This window comes from Drosophila serrata, unplaced genomic scaffold (genome assembly GCF_035046125.1).
Source record: "Drosophila serrata isolate PLE 108 unplaced genomic scaffold, ASM3504612v1 contig_240, whole genome shotgun sequence".
In the NCBI taxonomy this organism is placed as follows: Eukaryota; Metazoa; Arthropoda; class Insecta; order Diptera; family Drosophilidae; genus Drosophila; species Drosophila serrata.
In genome coordinates, this window is record NW_028257138.1 from 10591299 (window position 1) to 10618255 (window position 26957).

The following is a 26957-nucleotide window of genomic DNA, read 5'->3' on the forward strand; positions in this document are numbered from 1 at the left end:
CGATAAAGAAAATGCAATCGGCAAAGCAATTGCACACCCTTGGCCACTATTTCCGCATGGGCTCCATGGATCAGCGGAGCGAGTTGACAGCGTACAGCTGCACACCCACAACGGCTGGCATGGGGAGGAGCTCCAGAGGAGCTGGCTGTCGGTCGCCCCTCCGGGCTCTCAAGTCCCGAAGATTGGACCCTCACCTCGCATCACCTGTGCATCTTTTGGTCGAGCTGAGCTCGATTTCGCAGAGGGGGAACGTGGGTCAAAATTGCTTGCAAGAATTTATTTGCAAAGGTTCCTGCGACTCGAGCCTTGGGCCACTGATTTGTGAGTGGTCTGTGAGCGGCCAGCAGGAATGCCTTGAAAAGTGGAAATGGAGATTCGACACATCAAAAGCTCCTGCTTGAACAATTTACACAATTATGGAAATCAACTGGCTGGAACAGAGACTAAAAATATACCAACTTCGAGGCCAATCATTAAATTATAAACACTGAAAGTAAGTTCTCCAAGTGTAAGCGTAAAGGTAAAAGAAAAGAAAAGAATTTCTACTTGACAAATTCATTTGATACTTTGTAAAGAAATGAACGTATTTTTTTTTTGTTACCAAGAAGATTAATAAGCTGTTAGCCAAGCACCGTGGCACTAAGCAGAAGCACTCACGATTGACATTAGGGTTTCCCAAGGCACTCATTAAATACATACTATGCTCCTTGGGGCCTTGCCGGAGAGACACTAACAACTAATTAACACTTCCAGCTACTTCCACGCCCACCGAGCCGGCTAACCGTTTGCCGGCTGAATTAATGAACGAATTAAAGTTTGCGTGACGACATGAAGCGGACTCAGGGATCCGAGACGGAGAAGACATCTGCAACGACGACGTCATAGCCATCGTCACCAGAGCAGCCACCGACCGAGTGAGAGTCCAGAGTCGGAGGCAGGCGGCTGCCATCACCGGACAGCTCCACAAACCAAATAAACACACACACAATTCGAGGCGCAGGAGCAAATGTCGTGCCAAACAAATACCTCGCAATCGGTACATCGACGAGGATGGGGATCAGAGGGAACTGGTTTTTTGTTTTTTTGACGGGCAACCGATGCGAAATACAGCGAAAACAAGAAAGTAAATGCCGAAGCATCGAATCGAAGCTAGGGATACCTTGGAAATCTATAAATATATTTATAATAAAGTAGGATCCTATGAAGATCTCACATGCTTTGATTCAGAGTTAATCCGGATAATATTTTAAGTGACAATTTAAGGTTTATGAAATTTTGAACCAGGCTTTCATTCATTAGTTATATAAAGACCTAGCTTACACATCTCGAACTAGATCAGCTCGGCTGCTGATGAACCCCTATTACATTCTACATGACCCACTAATCACTACACCTCTTCCACTACCGATTTCTCAAATAAGCGTGAATTTGTTTGATATATGAAAGGATGATGACAATGATCCGAATAAAGATGATGAACATCCCAAAGTCTTAATACCTCCACCTGTCTGTCAGCCAAGTGGAACGTTATACATGCATTATTATTATTTGCTGGATCACATCGCTGGCATTGTCTTCGAAGAAAGTGAATTGTGAATTAAATTGCATCTGATCAAAATGAAGCGAAACGGATGTGAAATGCAAACGTTCAACTCTCACCGCGGAAGAGTTTCGGGAAAACAAATAAGAAAAGAGTCTACTGTGTGTTTATGAGAGATTAGCTGGGAGATATGGGAGAAGAAGGTGGCAGCCAGTGACAGATGGAAAGGTGTCTGCCGTCTGCCTGACTGACACTGATGTATTCGTATTCCCATCAGTCCTTCGACAGACGAAGGCAGCATCGAAGACGACGATTTGTGTGTCTGACAGCCAACGAATGTGTAAGTTGCTTATCGCAGAAAGTTGATATTGAATTAAATGTGGGATTCAAAATTAGAATTTCTATTTGTCTTGAATGTTATAGGGTAAAATTATTTAGTTTGAGGTTTTTAGAGTCTTTTTTTTTGGGTTGTAGGGTTCATGAGAAAGTTAAGACTTAACTGAGAGAATTGAAATATAAAACTTAAGAACTAGATTAAATTATAAAGCTGCGAAAGTAAGGTTAGGAAGAAAAATTACGTCGAAACAAGAAAGATAAATCATTTCGGTAAACCGTAGTATTGGATCGTATAGGCAATCTATCATCTATTTATCTAAGCTTAAATCTAAGCTTATTCAATTTTTTTTAATATATAGATATTAATATTTTATATAACCATTTTTTCTAAAAATCAAATTTTAAAATCTCTTACCTAAGGTAAAAAAGGATTCATTTTAATTTTGAAACCTCTTTTGTGTTAGTTTTTAATAGGTTATTGCAGGTTTATGCATACTCAATTTAAAATTTAAAAGAATTCAAAAACATTCCAATATTTGAAAATTTTAACGATGTAACCTTTTATCTTTTTTGTCGAAAAATTGAAAAAAAAAAAAAAAAAACATTTTGGCTTGACATAGCCAGATCGATTCCGATTTTTATGCTGATCAAGAATATGTATGATTTATATGGTCGGAAATTATTATCTTAATACCCTGAAAGGGTATAATTAAGCCCGTTTTTTGCCCTAAGTTACGATTATCACTTTAACTTCGTTTAATATTTCAGCATTATATTAACGGGTAGTCGATAATGACCGTTTATTAATATATGCACACTCTCTTAAATCAGCCTGTAATCTGTATTTCATTAACTATTACTTTTCGCAAATAGGAGCATGGGGTATTCACTTCTCAGATCGCTTAATCACGAACTCAAAATTCCATCATTAAAAATGCTGAAGCTTTCATTAGAGACTTGAAAAATGTAGGTAACTAATAATTGACAGTGCCATGATATAGATCTACCTGGACGCTTCCTATGCGTACTTCGTGTAAATAGCCGTAATTAACTTGTTGCGTGGGCTGCTGCACTCTTGTACTTATGACTAGGTTCTAGCCAGCCGGAGGCTTTTATTGCACTAAATCTAAATCGACTGAAGGTGCGTGTTGGAATATACTTTCCGTTAAAATGAGCTCATTTATCTTCCGAGAATGCGATTGAGTTAACCCTTCACATCCGCAAAAGTTAGATTGTTTTTAAAACTGTTTGCCGCAATCCCTGTATTTTTGCACCGCAGGTGCTTTTCAGTAAAAGACACGCAATGCAGGAGAGTAAGCTATCGATAATATATCACTGTAGTAACTTATTTATTGAAGAATTCAAATATTTAAAATTGAATTATTAAAGGATTAAGGAGTTCGTAGCTAACCAATAAAATAAATAGATTACATATGGTGTAGGAATCTAAATAATGTTCAATGTAAAACAATTTTAATCAGTGTCTAGTTATAGAATTAAAGGAAATTAAAATTTTAGTCAGAAGCTTAAAAAACAGTGAAGGAGTAATTCCCGACCCTATAAATCATATAAATTCTTGATTAGCATTTTTGGCTTAGTTATGAGATTTTTAAACTTAAATTTTTTTCTAAAAAATGGCCATAAAAAATTCGAATATTGTAAGCTTAATTATAATCACTCTCCGATTTAATCCTTTAATTCAATTGCAATCTTCGGCTTCCCGAAGTTAGTAATTCAAACTAGTTTCAAGCTTCTTTCGAGGTTTGACAATAAATACTTTCTAAATAAACAAAAACTTAAGATAAGCTTCCATTTTATAGCAACTGCCATCCGTCCAGAACTTCTCCCGACAAAAGCTATAAGAGTACTCCCCTCGCATTTCTAAAGATTTAAATGGACAAAAAGTGCCTCACGAAGGTAGCCAGCTTCCAGCTGCTTTTTTGCCTTTTATGTAAGCCAGTTCGTCTCGTGCCCCTTATCTTTTTGGAAATGACAAAAGTGGCTGCTCAAATCATGCAAGCTAAAGTTGTCTTCCCATACGTACACACACTCATATGTGTGTAGGTATATCTCCTGCCTTGTGGATATGCTTTATTCAATCAAAGGAAAACTGTCGGGTGACCAGCAACATGTTCATTTGTCATGGGTGCAGGGAGAACGATGATGATGAGAACGATGTGGTTAAGAATGGAAGCCCGAGGGCGCCCCAGCGGGCGACGCCAACACCTAAACACCAGAGACCCCAAGCCGGGAATCGGCACATACATAAATCGCAGTCGGAATGACCCTTCCTTCCATGGTAATTGCGTACTTACCGCTCTCAACGGAACCTATCCGAGCGGATCCGCAAGGTGAGTTCGAAATTCCCCGATTGCGTGCCCGTTGCGGGAATAGATTTATCGTCTCGTTTGAAATCCGCACCTTATTTATGGCAGCTCGACCACATTTCTTTGGGGGCTCTCTCTCTCCCCCTTTATTTTTTTATTATTTATTATTCTATCAAGCGTTACACTGTCAGCACCAGCACAATTCACTGCACACACGCCGAGGAGAGGATCGTCGTGGAGGAGGCTTCGAAGGCGATCGATGGGTCGCGGGTACCGAACAAGTAGAGGGACTACCGTACGAGTCGACCTCAAGACACAATCTGGCGGCAGTGCCGCGATTGGGAAGCTTAGCGGACAGACAGTCTCAAGACCAAGCCACTTGCAACTTGTTGCATGCAAACATGTTGCATGCAGCTTTAACTTGATGTAGTTTTTGTGGGGCAAGTTTGTTTACAAGGAATGTTTTCAATGTCCCGAAAAATGAGGGTAAAGTATGGAGTAGTACGCCAAGAAGTTCAGAAAGGATCCCTTGTATCCTTTTTGAAATACGAGTCACAGACGGAGCCCCAGCATAAAATTCCACAGCTTAGAAACTGATGGACAATGGTTTATAAGATCACTCTTAGCCAGAATGGATAAGAGCCTAATTAAGCAAAGTAACCAAGAGAATTTCAGACATTCCATTAAAATTTGTGTTCCAGTGTTGAACCAAAGTGAATACATTTTTCCATTTACTTTAGTCTTTTCCCATCCAAGGAAATACGAATATTTGTTTTGAACTTAGTTTTATTACTTCATTATTTATTTTTAAGCATAATTGGCAATAAGAATGAATGCCAGAAAAATATAGTTATTAAGAAAGTTTACGTAAAATCAAAAACTAATACAAAATAAAGTTATTTTCAAAAATGATTCATATTTTCGTATACGAAATGGTAGCCCTCTACTGCTACTTTTCAAATAATGTACAAATAATAATTATTATGTTTTCAATTTTCATTTGTAAAAATTAAAAAGAAAAGACTTCATTGAAAACGTTTTTAAGCAAGAAAACTAGGAAATTCACTTTAAACTTATAGATATTTTGTTTTAGATAAGGTTAGATTAGAAAAAGATTTTTTACATTAAATTTAGTTTGACTGGTAAAAGAAACTGTGAAGACTTTCAATACCAAACATTGTTCTTAATCCTGATTTTGCTTACAAACTTCTATTTGGCCAAGTATATTTGGCTACGAATCTTTACGATGAAACCCCAAGTAAATATATATATATTATTCTTACCATCTAAGTAGTAACTTTGCAAGCTACTTACTATGTTTAGTGTTCTACTCCTCCGGACGAGTCTCGCTGTAGAAACCCAGATTCATGGTTGGAATCATGTTGCTGTAGAAGGAGAGTTCAGCTGCCGAGGGCTGAATCACTGGAGGTATTACAGCCACTGGTACCTGATCGATCTTCTTGAGGGGCAAACTAGCGGCGGCATTAATCGCCTCTTGGGCACTCTGCGCCATTTTGTGCTGCAGTTGATGGACCTTTAGATGGTTTTCCAGCTCAACCTGATACAGAAAGTTGATGCAGCAGATACCGCAGGTAAAGCTGGGCCCATGAGCCTCCAGTTCATGGCGCTGCAGTTGCTCTCGCCGATTGAATCCCTGGTTGCAAATCTTGCAGGCAAACAGTGTGTCCATGTGTAGGGCTCTATGGCGCTGCAGGTCACGCTCTCTTTGGAAAGTTCTGTCGCACACATCACAATGGAAATTGCGCGAGGACTTTGAGTTTGTTGGAGCCTTTGGCTTGGCCTGAAGCTGTAGCTGTAGCTGTTGCTGCTGATGCAGTTGCGCCAGGTCGGCATCCGCTGGCGGAATTAGTCCCATTTGCTGTTGCTGCTGCTGCTCAATGTCTTGCTTGGTGTGGACTTGCTGGTGGGCCAGCAGCTTATCCTTGCGCGAAAAAGAGTATGGACATCGGCCACACTGGTAAGTCTTTAACTCAGAATGGGAGCGCGAGTGCTTCATCAATTCCTCGGCCGTCTGAAAGGATCGAGGACACTGCTGGCAAACAAAGGGCTTTACGCCGCTGTGAATGCGTATGTGCTTGTTCAAATTAGTGTTCCTCGAGAAGCTCTTTGAGCACACGTTGCAGGTATAGGGCCGCACGCCTGTGTGCACAATCGTGTGCTTCTTTAAGTCGGAACGGCGCACGAATCCCTTTCGGCATTGTGTGCACACATACGGACGATCGGGATCGTGCAACGACTTGATGTGCGAAATCAGAGCAGTTCGGGCGGTCATCCGAAGGTTGCAGAAGGTGCAGCAATACGGTTCGGCTGGGTCGTGGGCGCTTTTCTCGTGCTGCTGGCAGTCGGAGGGCAAGGTGAAGCCCAGATCGCAATACTGACAGAGGAAGGCTCGTTTAGGTTTCATCGCCCCAGAGTTGGGATCGGCATTGACATTGTTGGCTTTCATGCCCGCCTCCATAGCCGCCATCTGAGCGGCGTCCATGCCTAGGGGCATGTCCACATCATCGCCATTCTGACCCTCTTCCTCTTCCTCCTCATCAAAATCCTCCTCCTCTTCCTCATCATCTTCCTCGAAGTTTTCGTAATCTCCCTCCGAGCAGGGCATAAATTCATCATCACTTGTCTCCGACAGCTTTTCCGCATCTACTTCGACAATTTGGCAGTCCTCATCCGCCACAAAATCACCAGGATTGCCATTAAAGCCGGGTCTGTACTTGGGATCCGTCTTCATCATCTCCTTTAACTGGTCCTGCAGGCCCTGCTCTCGATCCTGCATACCCTTACGTTGCTCGAATGCGTCGAGCAATAGCTCCAGGCACTCTGGGCATGCCAGCTCTGGTAAGATCTCATGGCGCTCGTACTGAAAGGGAAAGGATTACTATTGGAACACTTCTGCTATGCAGCAAACACTCACGTGAACGTCCCAAAGATGCTGCGAGATCTCTGCAATGGACAATTCCTTGCAGAACTCCAGGGAGTTCTCAAAGATGTTGGGGGAGTCTGGTTCGACCTCGCGGTGGCACAGGCGGCACGTGTTCTCGATCGCGTGCATGGTATATCAACGATATTGTATCTAATTTGGCAAAAAAATTCGCATCGAAGTCTCGCCGGTTGTGGGAGACGACACTTTCACACACAAATTACTTACTAAAACCATGATAGCGAAACATTTTTGGCTCTTATTTGTGTTGCCGCGTGTGTGTGCGTTATTTTGGACTTTAGAAACACAGCAAATTATCGAAAAATTAGGGAAATCTGCATAAATGTACAATTTTTGCGGAAAATAAAGCGTAGAGTGGCCGGACCTGGAATGGATATTGCACGCGCACGGGCAGCCTGGGGATTCTGGACGCGGTTCTAAATGGTCACACTGAAAATAAAGGGAGGGAAAAATAGTGGGAAATTTAAAAAAATAAAAAGAAACTAAACTCTGGTGTTGCTAATAATAAAGTTGTTGTGAAATGTGGTTTGTTTAGCCGGCTACGTCCTTAAATAGCTGAATTTGGAAAATAAAAAGACCTTAAATAATAAATTGTCTACTTTTAGGCATATTTGTCCCACACTTTTTAATGGAATAATCTTGGCTGTGCACAGTGGTATTTATTTATTTTTTTATTTTTTTAATGACGAATCGAAATATATATTATTTGTGTCAATCAATAACTATTTTTTCTTTATATAGAACTAACAAGATCAAAAGTATGTGCATTATATAAAAACTAAAAATGTGTATTTATAAATGATAATTCTTTGGGAAAATCAATATGTTTGAAATATCATAATCATAATCATAATCAAAAATTATTTAATTTCAAATCGAAATGGTTTCCTATGTTGCTTTTTATTAGATTAACGAATCTGCATACTCAATTTAAATTAAAAATTAATAAATAATAAATAATCGGGAAAGCTTTTCTATTTCTCTTTTGTATTTAAATTGAACTAGCAGGATAATGCCTATCATGAGCTTCGCTTAGAGAGAATATGACACTAAGGACGAGGACTTAATCCGTCATGTGGGACAACTAATAGAAGGAGGAGAAGGATAAGCAACTGGTTGGAGCTCAGTCCGTCGCGCAATCTGATTCAACCTCAAGCCTGTCCAGAAGCTCCACTGCGTCGCCTGGGTCACATGCGCAGCTCCAGCAAAGCCAATGCCTGGCCGCTGCTTAGTTAGTTAAATCAACGGAAGCGCAACGAACACGCGAAGCGAAAGCTTTTTCAATTGACCACGGACTTTTGTTTGAAGCGGACGCCTCTCGCTGCTGCTGCTGAGTAGTACAGAGTGCCGGCACTCGGGCGGCGGAAAATAATAAAACAATAATTGTTTTTCAAGACGAATGTGTGAATCAGTGCTAGTGCGGTGAAATTCCTTTTGTCTAAACCTGATTAGTTATAAACTGCAGGTGTAATTGCCATTAAGGGTACGTGGAATTTATTGCAGTGCAGATGCTGCAGCAGCCGAGACTCCCGCGCAAATAACACACCAATACAACCGCATATATATCATCATATACATATATATATGTTTATGTATATATATAATCAACAATTACGCCCACGCAGCAGCAACAACAACGGAGCAGCGGCAACAACTTTATTTCACCTTTAACGGTTTCGTGAGTTTGTACTATTTAAGTTGTTGTGCTTTTTCGTCTTTAATACTTCCCCTATTTGGTCCCTGTTTCCTTTTCCCATGCGGTTTGTGCTTCGTCCCACAAGGAATAAAAGCCACAGGAGCAAGTCCTGCGTACATTTATTACCTCTCCTGGGGTCGCTCTATCCTTGTCTGGCACACTGCCCTTAATTCCCAGTACGTCGTCATTTTTTTTCTGGAAGCCTCCCCCACATCTCTCCTCCACTTTTTCTCCACTTCTTCCTTTTACACACATTCCTTTAAGCTCTCCTGTTGATTTTAGGTTATTGGGACTCCCGCTGCTTCCTTTTGGCGTGTGAAATAACTTGTGGGTTCTTTAATAATTTATAAACTTAAAGAGAAGAATGGGAAGTTTAAAAAGTATCACTTGAAAACTTAAAAATTAAATGAATATTTCATTAGGAAGTTTTCAAAAGATTTCAATTGAAATTAAACAACAAATTTAAGTGGGGGAAATAACAATGATTGAGAACTGCCCTCTGAGAACTTTTCATAATTCGGATAATAGTTTTACAAAAATAAGAACTATTCTAGGATGGATTTTGTAACTTTAAAACCTCTTTTGTGTATATTAGAATTCGAAGCCAGAGTTTATCTCTTGGAATTAAATAACAGCTGTTGTGTATATTATTTACAAACAACTGGCGTGTCAAGTTTCTAAACATTCCACTCGTAAGGCAATGATCTTTAGACGTTTGATTAAAAAACGCCCGATCGTTTAATGACTAAGCTTGGTCTGGAAATTCTCATCTCTCCGGCTGAGCTGTGCACCCGTTGACTTTGAACTTGACTGCTGACGCTATGATTGTTCAATTGGCTGGCAAATGAGATTTCTGGAGTCCACCAGCTCATCCACATGCAGCAACCATATTCGTGCATTCGTCAGCTGTTTCCTAAGGTGTTTGTAAAGCCATTATTTTTCGTGGCTGAAATCATGCCACTATCTTATCAGTAACCGAAGCTTATGCTGCCCTGGGGAATGGATCGATGATGTTCCGCTGTCGCACACATACAGGAAAAGCTTCGCGGTAATTGTCACAAAGTGATAATGGGAACCGTAAAACGTAAACCCCTTTTGTGCCATTCGGCGGAATATTGTATATTGTAAACAAATAGTCAAACATTTGCTGTCGATAATTTAATTGACATTTTTCACACAGTCACAAGGAAAGTACAAAGTGTGCCAAAGTTGTAAATGTCGTTTTAAGAAGGATTACTAATATTCAGAGGTGTCGTAATATGCATTTTATGTACTCATGATTTATTATACATATATGTTTATTACAACATTCGCGTCAGTTCTTAAATTCTCGCAGATAAGTTCTAAATTCTTTATGCAAATTGTTTTCATTACTTAACAAATTAGCAGAAGGCCTAGTCCTAGTTTTTCCCTCCCCAAAGTGATTACTTTTTCCTAACCAACATTTAAATTCGATTTTTGCTCAATATTTTATATAATGGCTAAGTATTATAAGTTTAGTCAGAAGCTCAAAAGACTGTGAAGAAGTCATTTCAGACCCTATAAATCATATATATTTATGATCAGCATCATCAGGAGAAGCTATCTCCCAATAAAAACTAGAATAGGAAATTGAAATTAATTCATTTTTTTCTTAGTTATGAACCATTTTAAAACCCTTTTCTTGACCCATTTTCAAAGTGCAAGGGTATATAAATTTCGGCTTTCCCAAGCTGGATCATTTTCTTGGTTTATTAATGAAATCATGCTTCATTACTGATTTCCCTATAATTCGAATAAATCACGATAGGTACCCGGAAAAAGTATCGTAAACAGTCAGTATTCTGCAGAAGTAAACCCCCAACCCTATTCATTATCCATTATTAGAACCCTTATATCAATAGCAAATTGACGCAGTCATAACAAAGTATAATTTTCTATTTCTGACTCTGGCAAAAATCAATGAAAATCCAAGGCAGTTTATGCCATTACACACTGATCTCGAGACATGATTGGACTTAAGTGCCCATTCAACGCACAATTACAATTACTCTCCTCGAAAAGGTCATGCCAGTATCAACAGTTTGTCATCAAATACCGACCAAGTAGTATCTGTAACGATAATTGTCATCATAATTGGAATTGCCAACATTAGAGTTCTTTCCGTGAAAAAACTACCAGCTGGAAGCCGTAAAAAGAGAACTCTTTTAGCACAACAAATATTTATAGTACACACTGTAAACAAAAGCAGGCTAACAATCTGATTAGAACTCTCGTGGTGGTGTTGGTTGTTGGACTTAATATTGACATGATCTGGTCATAAAGATAAAGCTGATAAAGATGATAAATGCCGAAAGCCACTTTACTAATCTCGATTAGACGTAAAATTTCCAGAGTAAATTATCCGAACTTGAAGCTTCGAAAGGTTTCTCACTCAGTCCGTGACCGCCAGAGACTTTGTGTCAACTACTGTCTAATATAAGTATGTACCTAGTATGTATGCATGAGTAGCTACGTTAAACTGACTAATTAGTAAAGTCATATAGAAAGGTGTGTGGCAGACATGTCGGTGTAGATTTGCTTTGGTCTTAATAACAAAGTACAAGCTTAGAGTTCAAACCCTAGAAAAAGATAATGAGTGCCCCGAAAAAGATAGTTTTAAACTCAACAAGAAACCAGCCTAGATAACATACATATATTATATATTAACTATTCAATTGTTTTGAACTTTTTATATATATGTGAAGATGTGTATCTTTGTAGGTTCACTTCATACTCTGATAATCATATAGTTTATAAAAGATTTAGGGCGGTAGGGCGGTTGGCAACAGTCTACACCCTTATTCATAAACAACATTTTGTATACCAAAACTACTCCAACATCATGAGCACCTGGTATAAAAACTAGGCTACCTTCAACCATATATTATGCGCCAACGTTCCTATGTCAAAGCTTTATCTCAAGATTAGCCTCTTGAAAAAGCAAAGAACCTTATATACCCCCGGCATAGTGCCATTTCTAATTATGTTTAGATTATTCCCACACAAGTATTTTATTATTTCAAACAATCTTCACATCGATTCGTTCATAAATAACAATGCTATAAAAACCAAGAAAAAACCTAGTAACAACCATAATCTTAAAATGTATTTGCCTGCACCTGCACTTAAGGCATATCGCCCAACACTTGATTACTATTCTGATCTCTCAAATCTTTGCACTATTCGTCATTTATTTTGGACGAGCTGATTAGGAATATGCTACCATATAATAAAATGTACAAGCTGCGATATCAAAGTTCACTGCCTTAATCCAAACAATAGCTATCGGGCATTTCCTGATAAGCCTTTCTGTCCAGTTCAATCGATGCCTGTCGTCACTCGGGGTTTTCAGTCGTACCTTTTCAATCTAAGAAATTGGACGTGTCCCGGACCTGGCTAAGGTTCCTAAAAGGTTTGTTGCTAAAGGAATATCGCTCGATTTAAATGGATTTCAGTTAATCTTAAAGTGCTGCCATTAAACTAACTACAAATATGATTCTCGGTACTCAGCTATTAAGTAAAAGATTTAAGACCCCAAAAAAACACACGTATATAAGATCTATTGGGCAATCAAAACAATATGCAAATTAAAGATAATTGAAAGTAATTGCCACTTTGAGTTCTCGTAATGCAATCTCGTAATATACGCCAATATTATATATGAGCAATCGCAGTGTCGAAAATTAATAAAAAGAGTCTGTATTCTGATAAATAAATAAGACTTTTATATGATGTAACAAAGTATGAGTAAGCCAGGCATTAAGAGTTGTCTACCAAATAGATCAAAATTCAAAATTCAAAATCAGTTAGATAGTAGACCTGAGAGGAAACATTCGAAACTAAGTTTTGGTAAAACTTTCTTTGTGAACTTAATTTAACTATATTCTCTTTATTTCTTTTGCAGAAGTCGACTCTCTTGGGTTTGAGAGGCATTATTAAAATGGCTTGCACCTGTGAAGTTATTGGCCTGGCCTGTGTGGTGGCCCTAATCCTAAGTATATCCGCCAAAGCTCCATATCAGATGCGTATGATCTTTATATTCTTTGGAGCGGGTGCCATAGTCCTGCTTTGTGTGCCCTTCATGATCCTGAGGCCAAGGGACTATCGTAATGCCCTGTAAGTATGACCAACCATTTTCAATAGAGGTCTTCTTATAAAGATCTAGCTATCTTATGTAGCAGATTTTAAGGTTAACTTCAAGTTCAGAGGCCTTAATAACACTAAAAGATCAAATTTGCACACAAACGTGCTCTTCTATCTTTAAAAAAGTTATTAAGTTAGGACTATAACAATTTAATTTCTTAACGCTTTAATTTAAACTTATTTGGTTCTAATTTTCACCTCTCTCACTACTATTAGTTACTATTATTTACAAAACTTTTTCTATGTTAAACAGCGTCCCATCTTGGGCCTTCCGGCAGCTGTGCCGCTTGATGGGCATCACCATGGAGGTGCGAGGCCTGGAGAATGTGCGCAAGGACCATGGTGCCGTGGTCATAATGAATCATCAGAGTGCAGTGGATCTGTGTGTGCTAGCCTATCTGTGGCCGGTGATTGGACGAGCCACGGTCGTGTCCAAGAAGGAGGTTCTGTATATTCCATTCTTCGGCATCGGGGCATGGCTCTGGGGCACCCTTTATATTAATCGTGCCCGCAAGTCGGATTCGATTAACTCGCTGCAGAAGGAGGCCAAGGCGATACAGGAGCGCAACTGTAAACTGTTGCTCTTCCCGGAGGGCACACGCAACAACAAGGATACGCTGCTGCCCTTTAAGAAAGGCTCGTTCCATATCGCGCTCCAGGGCAAGAGCCCCATCCAGCCAGTGGTCATCTCCAAGTACTCATTTATGGACGATGAAAAGAAGACCTTCCGCCCGGGTCATGCCCTAATCCACATCCTGCCCGAAGTGTCAACGGAAAAGTACAACAAGGACAACATCGAGGAGCTGATCGGCGAGTGCCAGACCATTATGCAGACGGAGTACACGAAGCTGAGTAAAGAAGGCCAAGCCTTGAGCGCGAAGAAGCAAGCATAGGACTGGATATAGGATATACATACGATTCAACTCAGGTTAAACGAAGATAACACCGAGATGATATACAAAATAGTTCCTGCTTGAGGACGTAATTTATTGCAATCTAGAAGATTCGGCTAAGCATGGATGAGAGAGTGAGAGGAATTAAAGCAACGTTAATTCGGATATGTAGAGGGGACTTGGATTAAATTTTGCCTAGAATTAAGTTACGCTATTATGCATTCTTCGGAACTATTTTTGAGTAATATTAACTGTTTTACCTCAAAATGCATGCACATGTGTGCCAAGAGCTTTTTTGACAAATGAAACGAGAAAAACCAATCAACAAGACACTAACAAGGGATTATTAAGCACATTATAAGCTTCGTACGATCTATGTATATGTAAATAATGAAATGAGAAATATTTAACGTGTATTTGGCACAGAACAATAAAAAATCATATTACAAAACTAAGGGTAATTCAATTATTATTCAATTCAATTGTAATTGTTTTGAGAAATTCAATTGTTTCATAAATGTTTTGTTTAGTTTTATTAAACTGATTTTTTTGTTTAATCAAGAGAATGGCGGCTATTTTTTCAATTTCAACAAGTTTTAAATCGATTGATGACAAAGAAATCGATAAATCGATAGGCAGCTTTCTACCATCTCTAGTTAGAGGCCGGATTTGTAAATAAAACCTGTTGATATCAATGGCAACATCCGAGATTAAAGCGGAATTACCGAAAGATGCAGCACCTGAAGGAGACCAGGATCAGTCCAGCCAGGAGACAGCCCAAAGATCTGAAGAAAAGCCGAACCAGGTAGAAGCTAGCATAAGCCAGAAGAAGCTGTACGACATCGGCCGCATACGAGATTTCGACAATGTGCCCTTTTTGATAAAGCGAATGGAGCCGCAGGATAGCACCGTGACCTACACCAAGGCTGTGGAAGGTGTGGTGGAACTACTGGAGTTCTTGCGCCGTCACCACATTCCAGCGGGATCAGGAATAGCCCTTCGGATTACACAGCACACGCCAGCATCGTGCCTTCTTATCTTAGCGTGAATACATATGAACTAACATTGTAGATAATATGTAAACTAATGACTTTGAACCACGCAGGATTCTCAACCACGAGTGTTACTTCTTTGCCACGGACAAGATGCTGCTCTCCGAGGCGCTGCATGACCAGATGTGCGCTGCCGGCGTCGACTACTTGCTGGTCAGCGAACATTTAGCCGTGGGGGCTTTGTACTTTCAGAGACTGGACAGTATCCAGGTACTCAACGAGGAATGCAAGCTGTTCAAACTGAAGCGCACCGACAAAAGTCCCAAAGTACAAGCAAAGAAGCCCCTGCCTGCCAATATGTGCTACACCATCACAACAACCGGCACGACGGGGAAACCCAAGCTGATCCATGTGCCCTATGAATGCATTGCTCTTAACGTAGAGTCGTTGAGGTAAGTGATTACTTAATATACAACACTACCAATAAATAATCATCAATTCTCCCCTCAAGCCAGAAGCTTAATGTCTCGATGGCAGACATAATTTACCTGGGGACGCCCTGCACCTTTGATCCTTTCGTTGTGGAGATATTTCTGGCGCTTCAAAATGGTGCTGCACTGCTGATAAGTCACCACTCGATGAGGGATTCCCCGAGCCGGGTGCTGAACGCCCTCTTTCCCGTCAACATGACCAAGCCCGGCATCAGTCTGCTGCAGATGACACCGTCATTGTTCCGCCAATTCGGAAGCACTGCCATTAGAGAGCGAGTTTTGAGCAGCACCAGCTCATTGAGGTTTGAATTGTGGTTTTCTTGAAATTCAAAACCTTTTTAAAAAATATTCCTGGAATAGAGTTCTGCTTCTTGGCGGCGAACCCTTTCCTTCCAATGCTGAGCTTGTCACTTGGATGGAACCGCGTGTCTTGCTGCAGAAACACATTTGTAATATCTATGGAATTACGGAGATATCCTGCTGGAGCCTTCTCCACATCATTCAGTCCCTGCAGGCTCCTGTACGACTGGGTACGCTTATCGACGAGGATACCGTGTTGCGTATTCAATGTCAGAGCGAAAAGAATTTGGACTATGGCGAGCTATTCCTGGGCAGTAAGACAAGACGTTGCTATATACCAGAGATCGATGACAAGGAGGATTTCGAAGAAGAATCAGGCATTTGCTTTCGAGCGACGGGGGATCTAGTTAACCGCTTGGATGATGGCTCCCTTCGCTATGGCGAAAGAGCCAACGATATTGTCAAGAGGGCAGGGAATCGCATCAACTTGGGTAAGTTTCACCACCAAAAAATTTAAGATGAGTTCCCTAATTGCTTTGTTTAGGTTTAATCACCCGCAAAATAGAAAGGTGCTTGCTAAGCGGCGAATTGGCCACTTGCCTGTGGCTGGAGGATTTGCAAAAGCTAATCTGTTGTATTCGTTCCCTCGAGCCCAAGACGAAAGTCCAACAACGAGCCCAGACCTTTGATATCCTGTCCAAGGTGTCCATGGCCGAGCAGCCTGATAGGTTTGTATACCTCCAGCACTTCCCCTGCAACGTCCATGGCAAGCTGGACAAGGAGCTGCTGCTTAAGGAATGCATTCCACTGGCTCAGCCTGCACAGCAAATATTAAAGAGTTATCTGCACGACAGACTGGAGTGTGTGGATATACACGACGACCACTCGGGGTCAACGAAAAAGCAGCGCCTGGATGAGGACTGCCAAAATCCCTGTGGCTATGAGCTAAGCTTTCGCCAAGCCGGTGGCACTTCCTTCCACGCCATCACGATCTGTCGTGAAATTGGTCTACAGATGTGCATTGATGACGAGCAGCGCCATTTGTTCGAAATGTTGCTGGACGAGAACACGCCGCTACGCACCGTCTTACGGTTCCTAGACACGGCCAAGTTGGTAGCCAACAATGTCAAACTAAAGCCTGTGGAGCCTCTACTAACGAATCAGCCCAGTAGTTGTGGCACCAGCGCCTGCGGCCTAGTAATCAAGCGCATTGAGCAGCCAATCCTCAAGCTACAGTACCACTGGAAGGTGAACTTTGAAAAGTGCGTGGACTCACCTGTGACGGAGTACGAGGGACGTTACATTTGCGTGGGAGCCCATTCGAAGATATTGCGAACCCTGGATCCACAGACCGGCAGAGAGTTGAGTATTCTGAGGCTACCCGATCGCATCGAGTGCAAGGTGACCTTCCTCAGCGAGCAGTTGGCAATGGTTGGCTGCTACGATGGTTGCCTGTACGGTTTCAATCCTCAATCCGGTGATATATTGTGGCGTGTGGAGATCGGAGGCATGATCAAATCGCAGCCACTTCTCTCAATCGACGGTTGTCGGATCGTAGTGTGCAGCTATGCGGAAGACTATAATGTGTATTGTCTGTCCGCTGAGCGACAAGAGGTTCTCTGGTGTCTGAGGATTGGCGAGAAGCCCATCTTTGCCAGTCCTTTGGAGCTACCGAAAGAACAATCTTTGATTCTATGCACGCTGGACGGCACCTATGCTCGTGTGGCCATCACAGATGGCTCTGTGGAATGGACGCAGAAGTGCCGGGAACCAATCTTCTCCACACCTGTCCTGCTCGAGTCACAGTCCAATATTTTTCTTTGCGCTGAAGTGGCGGGTCGCGTCCATGCCTGCCATGTCGGAAACGGTAAAATTGTGAGTATAGAATATAGAATTAATTCTGAATTAGGCATTAATTATTATTATTTTCAGTTGGCTACTTACACCGCAGAAGGCAACATCTTCTCATCGCTGGTGGTGAAGACTCCACCCACATTTATGGGGCAATCTTTTGTTGTGTTCGGTTGCATCGATCAGCATGTATATTGTTTGCAGTGTAAAACTGGTTCGGTCCGAGGATCAGTTGACTTGGAACTTCACTGGAAGATAAATATCGGCGCTCCCGTTTATGCCACGCCAAGTCTGCTAACAGTTCAGCCAAATGGTCTCCTGGTTTGGTGCAGTGCCACCAACGGTCGCGTTGTCCTCCTGAACTTTAGGAACGGTGAAATCCAGTGGTCAGACAAGCTCCCAGGCGAAGTCTTCTCCAGTGCATGCTACATCGAGAGCTTACGAAGAGTGTATGTGGGTTGCAGGGACAATTTCTTGTATTGTTTGGGCATTTAGAGGCTTAGAGGCTTTATATTCAAATTCGGTGATATTTTATAGCCATTCTTACATCACATTTTTCTATTATCATAAAATGTTATTGTTATAAATTATAACTTGTAATCAGAACTAAATTCGTTGATCGATTTAAATAGTTTCCATGAAGCTTAGTTATAATAGACTCGAAATGAGTTCTGTTACTGAAATATTTAATTATTAAGCTCCAAAATATTCCATGTTTAATTAAAATTGAAAATTTAAGTCTAAGATTATCTTTGATTACTAAATTCCAAATATATTAAAAAGTAATCTTCTTGAAACTCACATGCCAAATCGTAATGCATTATTCATGCAGGTTCTATATTTCTTCTTATTTATTTTAAAAAGTTTTTAACTTTTCTTCGATTTTGTTGAGTTCTTAAGGATCTCCGCAGCCTTTGCTTTTTTCAAACGCATCTCCTCCAGATCCCGTTCCCTCTGAGGTATTACTTCCTGGGTGTTCGGTATCCGAGGACATTTTTCTGGCTTTGGAACCGAATGTGATGTGGAAGGTTGTTCGGAGTCCACCGATTCCATTTCAGTTGCTGTGGCAGCCTTTCGTTTGCCACGTTTGGGTCGAGCAGTTTCTTCGCCAGCTGCTGAATCATCGACCGCCGGCGCAGTCTTTGTTTTCCTGGCGCGTGTCACCTTTTTCGGCTTCTCCGGTGTCTCCACATCAATCTTGCCGGACATCTTATCAATGGCGGATTGGACGCGCTTGCTAACCTGCGGCTGCTGTACGCGCAAGGCGCTCTTGGCCGCAAAATAGTTTCGGATGGAACCCTGGATTTTCTTCTCGTTGATCTTCTTCATCACCGGATTGAGAATGTCATCGGTTTTCGAGGTTGTCCAGCCGAAAGACTTGCGCGTGAACTCTCTTATTGATTCCACATCAGGAGAACCCCAGCTGAAAGCGTCACGATTGTCATCGATCGTGGGCGCAAGATAGGCCTCAACCACTGCTCCATTGGGAAATCCCTCGTGCAGTTCAATATTTTTCAGCTTCTTACGAAGAGAAAGACGGGCCGAGCTTCCAGGAGGTAGATTACTGCTCTTGTGTGCCTGCCACCAGTCCCGGAATTTAATTAACGTCTGCAGGACCGCTTGGTTAGACACCCCTTCCGCAGTCTGGGCTGCCTCCTGTCCGGAGAAGGAGGCCAGAATCTCAAGGGCTGTTACAGCACCGATTCCATGAATACCGGTGGTGTAGTCGCTGCCAACCAAGCAGGCTAACTGGATCAGCTTGCCCCTGTTGCAGTTGAATGTCTGCTCGATCTGCTCCGAACGGAATTCCAGCACATGTTTGTTTTGGGCAAAGAAGTTTTTGTAGACTGTTCGACCGCCAAACAGCCAAATATCACTGTCGTCCGTTATGGTTCCATGGGTTAGATCGGTGGCATTGAGGAAGGCACACTGAGCCTCAGCCTCCATGGGGGCCACGATGTAGGGAATGCCAAAGAGACGCAACAACTCCTGGCAATCGATACTCATACGCTGACTAATTGACATACCCATGCGATCCTGTCGATTCCGCTCGATCTCCAGATCCTTGCGTTCCTGGGCCAAGTTGGTTGCCATTTCCTGCAGCTCAGCAGCGGTTTTTTGGGACTTTAAGGCCTCAGCGGCATCGTTGATGAGTTCCTGGGGATCTACGGCCTTCTCTGGAGACTTCTCCTTCTCAGCTCCCTTGTTATTCTCTGGAGACGTAGATTCAAAAAGTGATTTAGATGCCTTGCTGGTCCTCTTCATGGGTGAGACTTCCTCATCGCTATCATCCTCGCCGCCATTGGCTGCCCTCTTACGTCCAGATTTGGGTGTTCGCTTTCTGTAGAAGGGCTGCGGAACCTTGGGGGTTCCGGGAGGTGTGGCGGCTTCAGTTTTTGGCGACTTTCCAGGAGTTCGCTTGACCACATAATTGACATCAAAGAAGTCCGTGATAGACTTGTTTTTGCTGGGCGTTTTATTCGGTGAAATGCGAATGTTTTTATTGTCATCGCTGTCGCACAACTCGATTACATCTCCATTCGGTAAATTCGAGGTTTTTGGTACCCTTTCCTCGTCAGAGGATAATTCAATGGGGGCATCGTTAAGTTTAACTTGCTCTAGCTTTAGATTCTTAACTTCATTGATTTCCTTTTGTAGGTCCTCCAAAATGGAGCTAAGTGGAATCTTTGGTTTTGGTTCCGCTGATTCCTCATTTAAATTCAATTGTATATTCTTCACTGCAGCTGTTTCCTTCTTTAGATCGTTTAGAATGGAGTCCAAATCGGGTTTCGGCTTAACTGGCGTGTGTTTATCCTGTTTTTCTTCCTCTAGAATACTTTCTTGACTGTCTTTAATTTCTACAACTTCTTCAGATGGTTTCTTTACTTCTGTTATTGGTTTTTCTTCAGATTCCAATTCCATTTCCTCACTTTCCTTGACTTCTATAACGTTATCGACTGAATCCAGCTCCATTTCCTCACTTTCTTTTACCTCTATGAAGTCATCATCATCATCGGTTTCGGTTTTTTCTAATTCCTTATCATTTGGTGCAAATATATCCGCAAAGAGATCGTTTGCAGGCATTAGGTCCTTTGTAATGTCCACAGAAATCTGTAGGGGTTTTCCCACTTCCACAACTTCCTCCAAGTCAGAGGAGTCCGTATCCTCGGCTAAGCTACCTTTGCTCTCCTCAATAGCCTTTGAAATCTGTTTGCTCTCTTCAATAGCTTCGGAAATCTGTCTACTCTCTTCCATAGCTTGTGAGATAAGTTTGACCTCTTCAATCGTATCATTGGCCGTGCCAACGTGGTCTGTTGTGATCTCTAGTAATCTCTCCAAACTCTGGGTGTCATTCAGTTGGGTGGCCTCCATTATATTTTCTACTTCTTCGTCGTTCATTCCGCCATACTCGATCATGTATGCACGAGCTGGTCCCTTGGCCGCATTCTTAAGTTGCTTACTTTGTGCCCGATTAAGGCGAAGCTCCTGATCCGCATCGTATTCGTAGTCCTTCTCATCGTACACCTTAGTTTCCTCCATAGACAGGGCCAATGCTTTGGCTAAATCCGCATCGTACTCTGTGCCTAAGTCGTCCTTGTCAAGGGACTCTACTTTGGACGATGTGCTTGGCTTCTCGTCCTGATCACTGCTGGGCGGCACCTCCTCGATCTTCTCCAATTTCACCTCCTCTTGCTTGGTGTTAGCTAGAGCCTTCTTTTTGAGATCCCTGACCAGCAGAAATCGTGTGTGCTCATCGGAGCTGATTTGTCGCGTACTCTGCTCAATTGCCGTCGGTGTGACAATGCCCTCCTCGCTGAAAAAGTCACTCAACTCCGAATAGGTAAGAGTGACGCCGCCCATCTCCTGTTCGGCCTGCTCCAAACTTTCCTGGACAGCACGACGCTTCAACAGGCGCTTCATTTGGAACGTGGCGAAGTCGTCACTGCGAGCAGGCAACTCGTGCAGTCGGCCCCAGGAGGACTGCTTGCGTGTTTCCTTGATGTCAGTCAGAATCTCGTGCCGCACATCAGCGGGCAGGTTTCTAAAGTACGAACTCTTCACATCGATAGCCTGCAAGCTGGAGTTGTACGCATGTCGAGCAGTGGATTCGTCGAAGGAGCTATCATCGGTGCCGCTGGCACTCGTGTCGGCCAAGTCCTGATCACTTTCCGGTGCCTCCAATGCTGCTGGCAACTCTGGCAGCTTGAACAAGTCATCCTCGTCGTTTTTTGCCTTAGTCGGTGGCGGTCGCTTTAGTGGCGACTTTAGCAGAAGTTCCGCATTCTTCCCCAGCGCCTGCTGGACTACCTTTTCTTTGGCCAGAGATTGCAGGAGCAAGGCCTGAATGCGATCGGCCTCATTGCTAAGCTTATTTCTTTGCTGCTGGCGTCGGGCCTGAAAAATGGATACAAAAGCAAGCAAGGGACTTCTTGAAATACACTTCATGTCGGATAATCTGTCAACTTACTATGGTATCCCTTTTTAGTTGAGGTACACATCCGTCGAAGATAAATACGGGTCGCACCCGGTAATACAGCAGCTTGCAGAGGCGGTGGAACAAGCCCAGTAAATGGGCATTACTGAGAGCCGATCCCTTGTTGTCCTGGAAACCCTTCACTACCTGATGCAACCATATGGATATATCTGTTCGGATAATACTATAGTAACAGCCACTGTTTCGTTAATTGGCGAAATCAAAAGCTTACCAACTGCCAATATTTTACCCTCCAATGTTTCCACCGGCACAGGCTTGCCGCAAGGCTCGATTAGCTTCCACAAACCCGTAACTCCCATGACTTAACACAAAAACATGCAATTCTAATATAAATCATGCAATATAGATAATAAATTCACTTAAAACATTAACTTTGGTCGTTGGCGGCAGAAAAGTAAAGGCAACAGCTGATCCGATGCATCAAACAGTGTTGGTTAAGGCTGAGCAGCTAGTGTTGCAAAACCACGTGTCAAAGCAGAATCACAATTTTAATTAAAATAACAATAACTATAAAGAAACTTTAATATTTAATATTTAGGGGTTCTATTAAATGCTTTTCAAAGATTTTTGCTGAATTTAGGTTTCTGTCTAAAAAAGAAAATGATATTAAAACCGACTCCAATTTCTTTAGGTGTATTATTAATTTTAAATTGATGTTTACAGATTTCTTAATAATGTCTAGCTTAACAATAATTACATATATCTTTTCAAAACGTAGCTTTTTAACATAATTGCAAATTGATAAATATATGTATAAACATTTTATATGAATCCAAAATAAATGATGAAGATATTGGGGACATGTTTTATGCATATACAATCCTATTAATATTTTGTTTCGCTTAAAAATAAATGGTTTCATAGCGAAAGAGTGATATAATTGATAAGCATCACTCGGTGGCCTCCTCCAAGACGGCTTCAGTGGCACTGGCATTATCGTTGGTGCTCGCTTCTTTTTTGTTTGCCTTGCTCTCCTTCTTTTCCTTGACCATTTTGCGATACGCCTCGAGGTCCTGGGTGAGCGACGGCACAAAACTCTCAAAGTCCAGCTCCGTGAGCGTCTGCAGGATGTCCTTGGCGGTGATGGTTTTGTGGTTCTGCTTGTGTGCAAGCGCCGTGGAGGAGGATGTCACGAAAATAGCGAACACTGAAGCAGCCCGGGCGATTGCCGCTCGCGCCTCTTTGCTCACGTTGGCGGATTCCGGCAGCGACTCCTTGATTAGCCGTGCTATCACCGTATTTGGCAGATTTAGATCCTCGATGCGCTCGACCATGTTGACGCTGGGTTTATCCGGTGTGTAATCACAATTTCTGTGTAGAAGCGTCGCTCTTCCCGCTTAAACCAGTCAGCTGGATGACTAGTGTTGGCTAACTGGCGCGTGGACACCAATAAATGATCTGGCAACTCCGTCAGTCAATTCCGTTTTGCTTTGCGCCTCCTCGTTCGCATCAATTGTTTATAAAGTTTTTGGTAAATAAATTGCCAACACCGCGGCTTAAATGTGCAAGGAGCTGTTCTGGCATAACTTAAAGCTGTTCCCATTCGAACTCACGTGATACGTGCCCGGTGCGTGTGCCCGCGACCACGCACATGGACCAGCAGCCACAGGCGACGCCGTCAAAGAAGCGCAGACACAGCGAGTATCACGATCCGGACTACTACCAGACAGAGCCGCCAAGCCAGCAGCAGGATGAACCTGTCGTGGTCGAAGAGTCGAAACGACTCAGGATTGAGCAGGAGACGCAGGAAAATATGGCGAAACCCCCTTCCGCCGAGACAATGCGTCGCATCTGCGAGCTGGTGCGTCTGGAGTTCCAGCGTGAAATCGCCCAAAAGGTTGAGCAGCTGACAGAGATAGACCGGCGGCTGATCCAAGGCCGCCAACTGTTGGACAGGCTACGCTATCTGGTGGTTAGTGAGTACTACCAGAAGCAACAGGTTCCCCTCACCGCCGCCGACGTGGCCAAGGTGCGCGGTGACAGTCTCTTCGCAGACGAGGGTTCGCTGCCGCAGCTGCCCCTGCATCCGGCAATCAAGAAGATTGTGGGCAAGCGTCCGATTCCCATCCAGAATCACTTACCAGAGCGCACAGCAGCAACGCTGGCGAAACAAACGATCAGACTGCGGAATCCGGCACATCGGCGGGCGGAGAGGCGTCGACAGCAAAAGATACGGCATCAAGGCATCGTCACAGATCACTCAAAGGTCACATCCGATCAGCAGAAGTCGGAAGCAGCACCTGTTTCTGTGAAACTGGAGGACGAACAGCCATGCACTAGTCGTCAGGCGTACGAAAGGCAAGTGGAGCTGAATGCCTCGCGGCTGAACAACAAGAATAAGTTCAACTTTGTGGTGGGGAACACATCCAAGTACATTGGCGAAGGCTTGCGGGAGAGCTCTAAGGAGGGCCAAGCTATGACATACAAGTGGTTGGTCTATGTGCAAGGAAAAGATCTTCCCCAGCCCCTGGACACATACATCAAGAAGGTGCGTATCTCCTCTAAGGTGCTTAAGATTGGTTATAAAACTCTCTTCCCTTACCATATAGGTGCGCTTCCAGCTTCATCACTCATACCGGCCCAATGACATTGTGGACGTGCACAGTCCACCGTTTCAATTGTCCCGACATGGCTGGGGCGAATTTCCCATGCGCATACAGCTGTTTTTCCAGGAAGCACTGCAGGAGAAGCCCGTCCAGCTGATGCACACGGTTATACTCGACAAGAGCATGTCAGGCCTGCACACAATGGGGGCTGAGACCACGGTAGAGATCTGGCTTCGAGCAGAACAAGCGTTAACGAATCGTGAAACTGATAAGCCTCCGTCAACTATCCATCTGCCTCCAGCATTGGCTGCTCTTCCGGAACCGGCTCCACCCCTAGACTTGTGTAAACCGCGCACTATATCGATCACTCAAAATAAGGAAGAGCTGGATGACAATCTGTTTGCGGGCATCAACAAAATTGAGCTGAGCGACGATATCGAGCAAATTGAACCCACTGTTCTGGTTTCGGAGCCTCTTAAGCTCAGCTACAGCCCTAGAAAGCTGCAGCCACCGATCTCTCCCAGGCCCCAGCTTCGATTGAATGCCGCACCTGTGAGTGCTTCCCGGCCTTCAGTCGTCTATCTGCCAGTAAATGGCAGGGCTCAGACGCAGGATTCCTTGCGAGAACAGGAACGCAGGCCAGAAGCCTCGCCCCAGAGGCGATGGCAGGACTCCCCGTCAGATAGGCTTCCCATAAGGCCTGTGCCCAATGGGCATCACCAAAGAAAGAGAAATATGGTATTTCAGAAAGCCGGAAAACTTTACATCATCGATCCTGAGCAACGAAAGCTTAAGCAAACTTCGAAGCAGCAATCGCTACTAAAGCCACAATTAAGTCTCCTCAAGGCGCCGACTGCGATGCGGTGGCATCTTCTGCAGTGCATCCAGAACGATCACGGATATGCCAACATGAGCACGAACGACGTGGACGAGAAGCCAATATTTCTGCACAGCGTCACAACACCATTTGTGACCTCTCTCTTGCAAACCGGACATCGCCGGCTGCAACAGTCCTTTGTCGGCGTGCAGTTCTGGACCATGCGAAGTGCTGTGGAGTTTCTGCTGCGACGAATGCCGCTCACTCGGATCAATCAGAAGACAGAGGAAGAGTATCCATTCACCTGCTCCACAATCGAAGCATTTCAAGGGAAGACTGGCTTTAAACAACGGTGTTTTGAGTACATGCGGGCCCGCCTTCTGCGACGCTACCTCACGCAGCACCTCAAGCTGCAGAAGCTGGATACAAGTGGCAGGGAACATTTCTGGAGTTTGCGAGAGATCGTGGGATTCGCTCGGGTGCACGGTTACACGCCTCCACTCAAAATGTTAATTTCCAGCGGTGAAACGGAGCAGAGTCGGAAACCGGAAGCTGAAGAACAGCTAGCTCAGCGGGTGCAGGAGCAGCTGAAGGAGAAGCCACAGCCGCAACTGTCGGCTTACTGCAGTCTTAGCAACGGGAATCGACTGCAAGCCTGGATGGACAAGCAAAGGATACTTCTGAAGGGCTACGATGAAAAGATGTTGGATCAGGAATTCATCGATGTGTTGGGCGTGGACAGGATTCACTCCGAAATCAGCTCCAGAAGAAACGGTCCAAGGAGTAGATCAATCCAAGAAGTAAATGGCCGAACCCTGCTATGCCTGCCCCCGCCAGATCATCTGGATGCGGAGACGCAACTGGTTCAAGTCATGTGCAAGGACATCAACATCGCCCTGGAACCGGAAGAGTCTTTGCCAGGCGTCTCCCAGCCCGTGGCCCTCACCCTGCTGGCACACGTGCTGCGCACTTTTGTCGACCGATTAGTGCGCCGCTCAGTAGCGGTTAAACTGCATCAGGATACGATAGAACAGCTTCCGTCGCCGGCGGCCAATGCCACTCTATGTCTGCAGCCTCACGACATCGGTCGGGCCATTGGTCAGTGCCCCGAGCTCGACTTTTTGGCCAATACTCACCTGGGCGTCGAGCCCTTGGAGCCACAAACCTAAGCCATACCCACAAAATCATGTTACTGTACGTTTGATTACGCATATTAGTTCAAATTCTGCTGGGATATTAGTCGATATCTAAATAGTATCTTGTACTTGTTCGTAAGCATAAAGATAGGCAATAAATTAATTAATTTTTATACTTAAACTGCTCAATATCTCATGCTTACTATAGATTGCTTATATATTTCCACCCTTGCAGGGTATTATAATTTAAGTCAGAAGTTTTCAACGCACTGAAGGAGTTATTTCTGACTCTATTCTTCTTGATCAACATCGACAACCGAGTCGATCTAGCCATGTCCTTCTGTCCGTTTCTACGCAAATAAGTCTCTCGGTTTTTAAGATTTCTGAATGAAACTTGGCAGTTAGTATTGC

The 26957-nt window shown here is 43.3% G+C and overlaps 7 protein-coding genes across 11 annotated transcripts in view; 3 read left to right on the forward strand and 4 right to left on the reverse strand.

The window, feature by feature from the left end:
* Nucleotides 1–19926, reverse strand: part of dachs (unconventional myosin-IXb-like dachs) — a 72522-nt gene extending 52596 nt beyond the window's left edge. Inside the window, exons 1-2 of the mRNA XM_086831373.1 lie at nt 17646–19926; nt 16978–17551 (exon numbers count right to left, since the gene is read on the reverse strand). The gene's annotated coding sequence lies outside the window, so the exon portion shown is untranslated. The remainder of the gene's footprint in view (nt 1–16977; nt 17552–17645) is intronic.
* On the reverse strand, nt 4972–17114 carry prg (piragua). Its single transcript, XM_020952210.2, has 3 exons — nt 16978–17114; nt 7139–7594; nt 4972–7084 (listed from the first exon to the last, which is right to left on the reverse strand). The coding sequence occupies exons 2-3, from the start codon at nt 7274–7276 to the stop codon at nt 5531–5533; spliced, it is 1692 nt and encodes a 563-aa protein (XP_020807869.2). The 5' UTR covers nt 7277–7594; nt 16978–17114; the 3' UTR covers nt 4972–5530.
* Agpat2 (1-Acylglycerol-3-phosphate O-acyltransferase 2) lies at nt 8396–14373 on the forward strand. Of its 4 annotated transcripts, none has more exons than XM_020952211.2 (3): nt 8396–8843; nt 12787–12998; nt 13279–14373. In XM_020952211.2, the coding sequence occupies exons 2-3, from the start codon at nt 12823–12825 to the stop codon at nt 13916–13918; spliced, it is 816 nt and encodes a 271-aa protein (XP_020807870.2). In that variant the 5' UTR covers nt 8396–8843; nt 12787–12822; the 3' UTR covers nt 13919–14373. The 4 variants fall into 4 exon arrangements, with proteins under 4 accessions (XP_020807870.2, XP_086687522.1, XP_086687521.1 ...); XM_086831396.1 differs by lacking the exon at nt 8396–8843 and adding an exon at nt 11235–11322; XM_086831395.1 differs by lacking the exon at nt 8396–8843 and adding an exon at nt 12171–12294.
* Aasdh (Aminoadipate-semialdehyde dehydrogenase) lies at nt 14369–18353 on the forward strand. 2 transcript variants are annotated; one of them, XM_086831379.1, is made up of 6 exons: nt 14369–14962; nt 15024–15362; nt 15426–15703; nt 15762–16192; nt 16246–17576; nt 17634–18353. In XM_086831379.1, exons 3-6 carry the CDS (start codon nt 15441–15443, stop codon nt 18045–18047), a joined length of 2439 nt encoding a protein of 812 aa, XP_086687505.1. In that variant the 5' UTR covers nt 14369–14962; nt 15024–15362; nt 15426–15440; the 3' UTR covers nt 18048–18353. The 2 variants fall into 2 exon arrangements, with proteins under 2 accessions (XP_086687505.1, XP_086687504.1); XM_086831378.1 differs by having other exon boundaries at nt 14552–14962; nt 15422–15703.
* mus201 (rad2 superfamily protein mus201) lies at nt 18035–22483 on the reverse strand. The gene is made up of 3 exons (XM_020952209.2): nt 22259–22483; nt 22021–22196; nt 18035–21947 (listed from the first exon to the last, which is right to left on the reverse strand). Exons 1-3 carry the CDS (start codon nt 22344–22346, stop codon nt 18420–18422), a joined length of 3792 nt encoding a protein of 1263 aa, XP_020807868.2. The 5' UTR covers nt 22347–22483; the 3' UTR covers nt 18035–18419.
* A 181-nt stretch (nt 22484–22664) lies between these two features.
* Chrac-14 (DNA polymerase epsilon subunit 3 Chrac-14) lies at nt 22665–23416 on the reverse strand. The gene has a single exon (XM_020952193.2). The coding sequence runs from the start codon at nt 23319–23321 to the stop codon at nt 22938–22940; it is 384 nt and encodes a 127-aa protein (XP_020807852.1). The 5' UTR covers nt 23322–23416; the 3' UTR covers nt 22665–22937.
* D12 (YEATS domain containing 2 homolog D12) lies at nt 23232–26727 on the forward strand. Its single transcript, XM_020952183.2, has 2 exons — nt 23232–24535; nt 24597–26727. Exons 1-2 carry the CDS (start codon nt 23639–23641, stop codon nt 26577–26579), a joined length of 2880 nt encoding a protein of 959 aa, XP_020807842.2. The 5' UTR covers nt 23232–23638; the 3' UTR covers nt 26580–26727.
* The last annotated feature ends 230 nt before the right edge of the window (nt 26728–26957 follow it).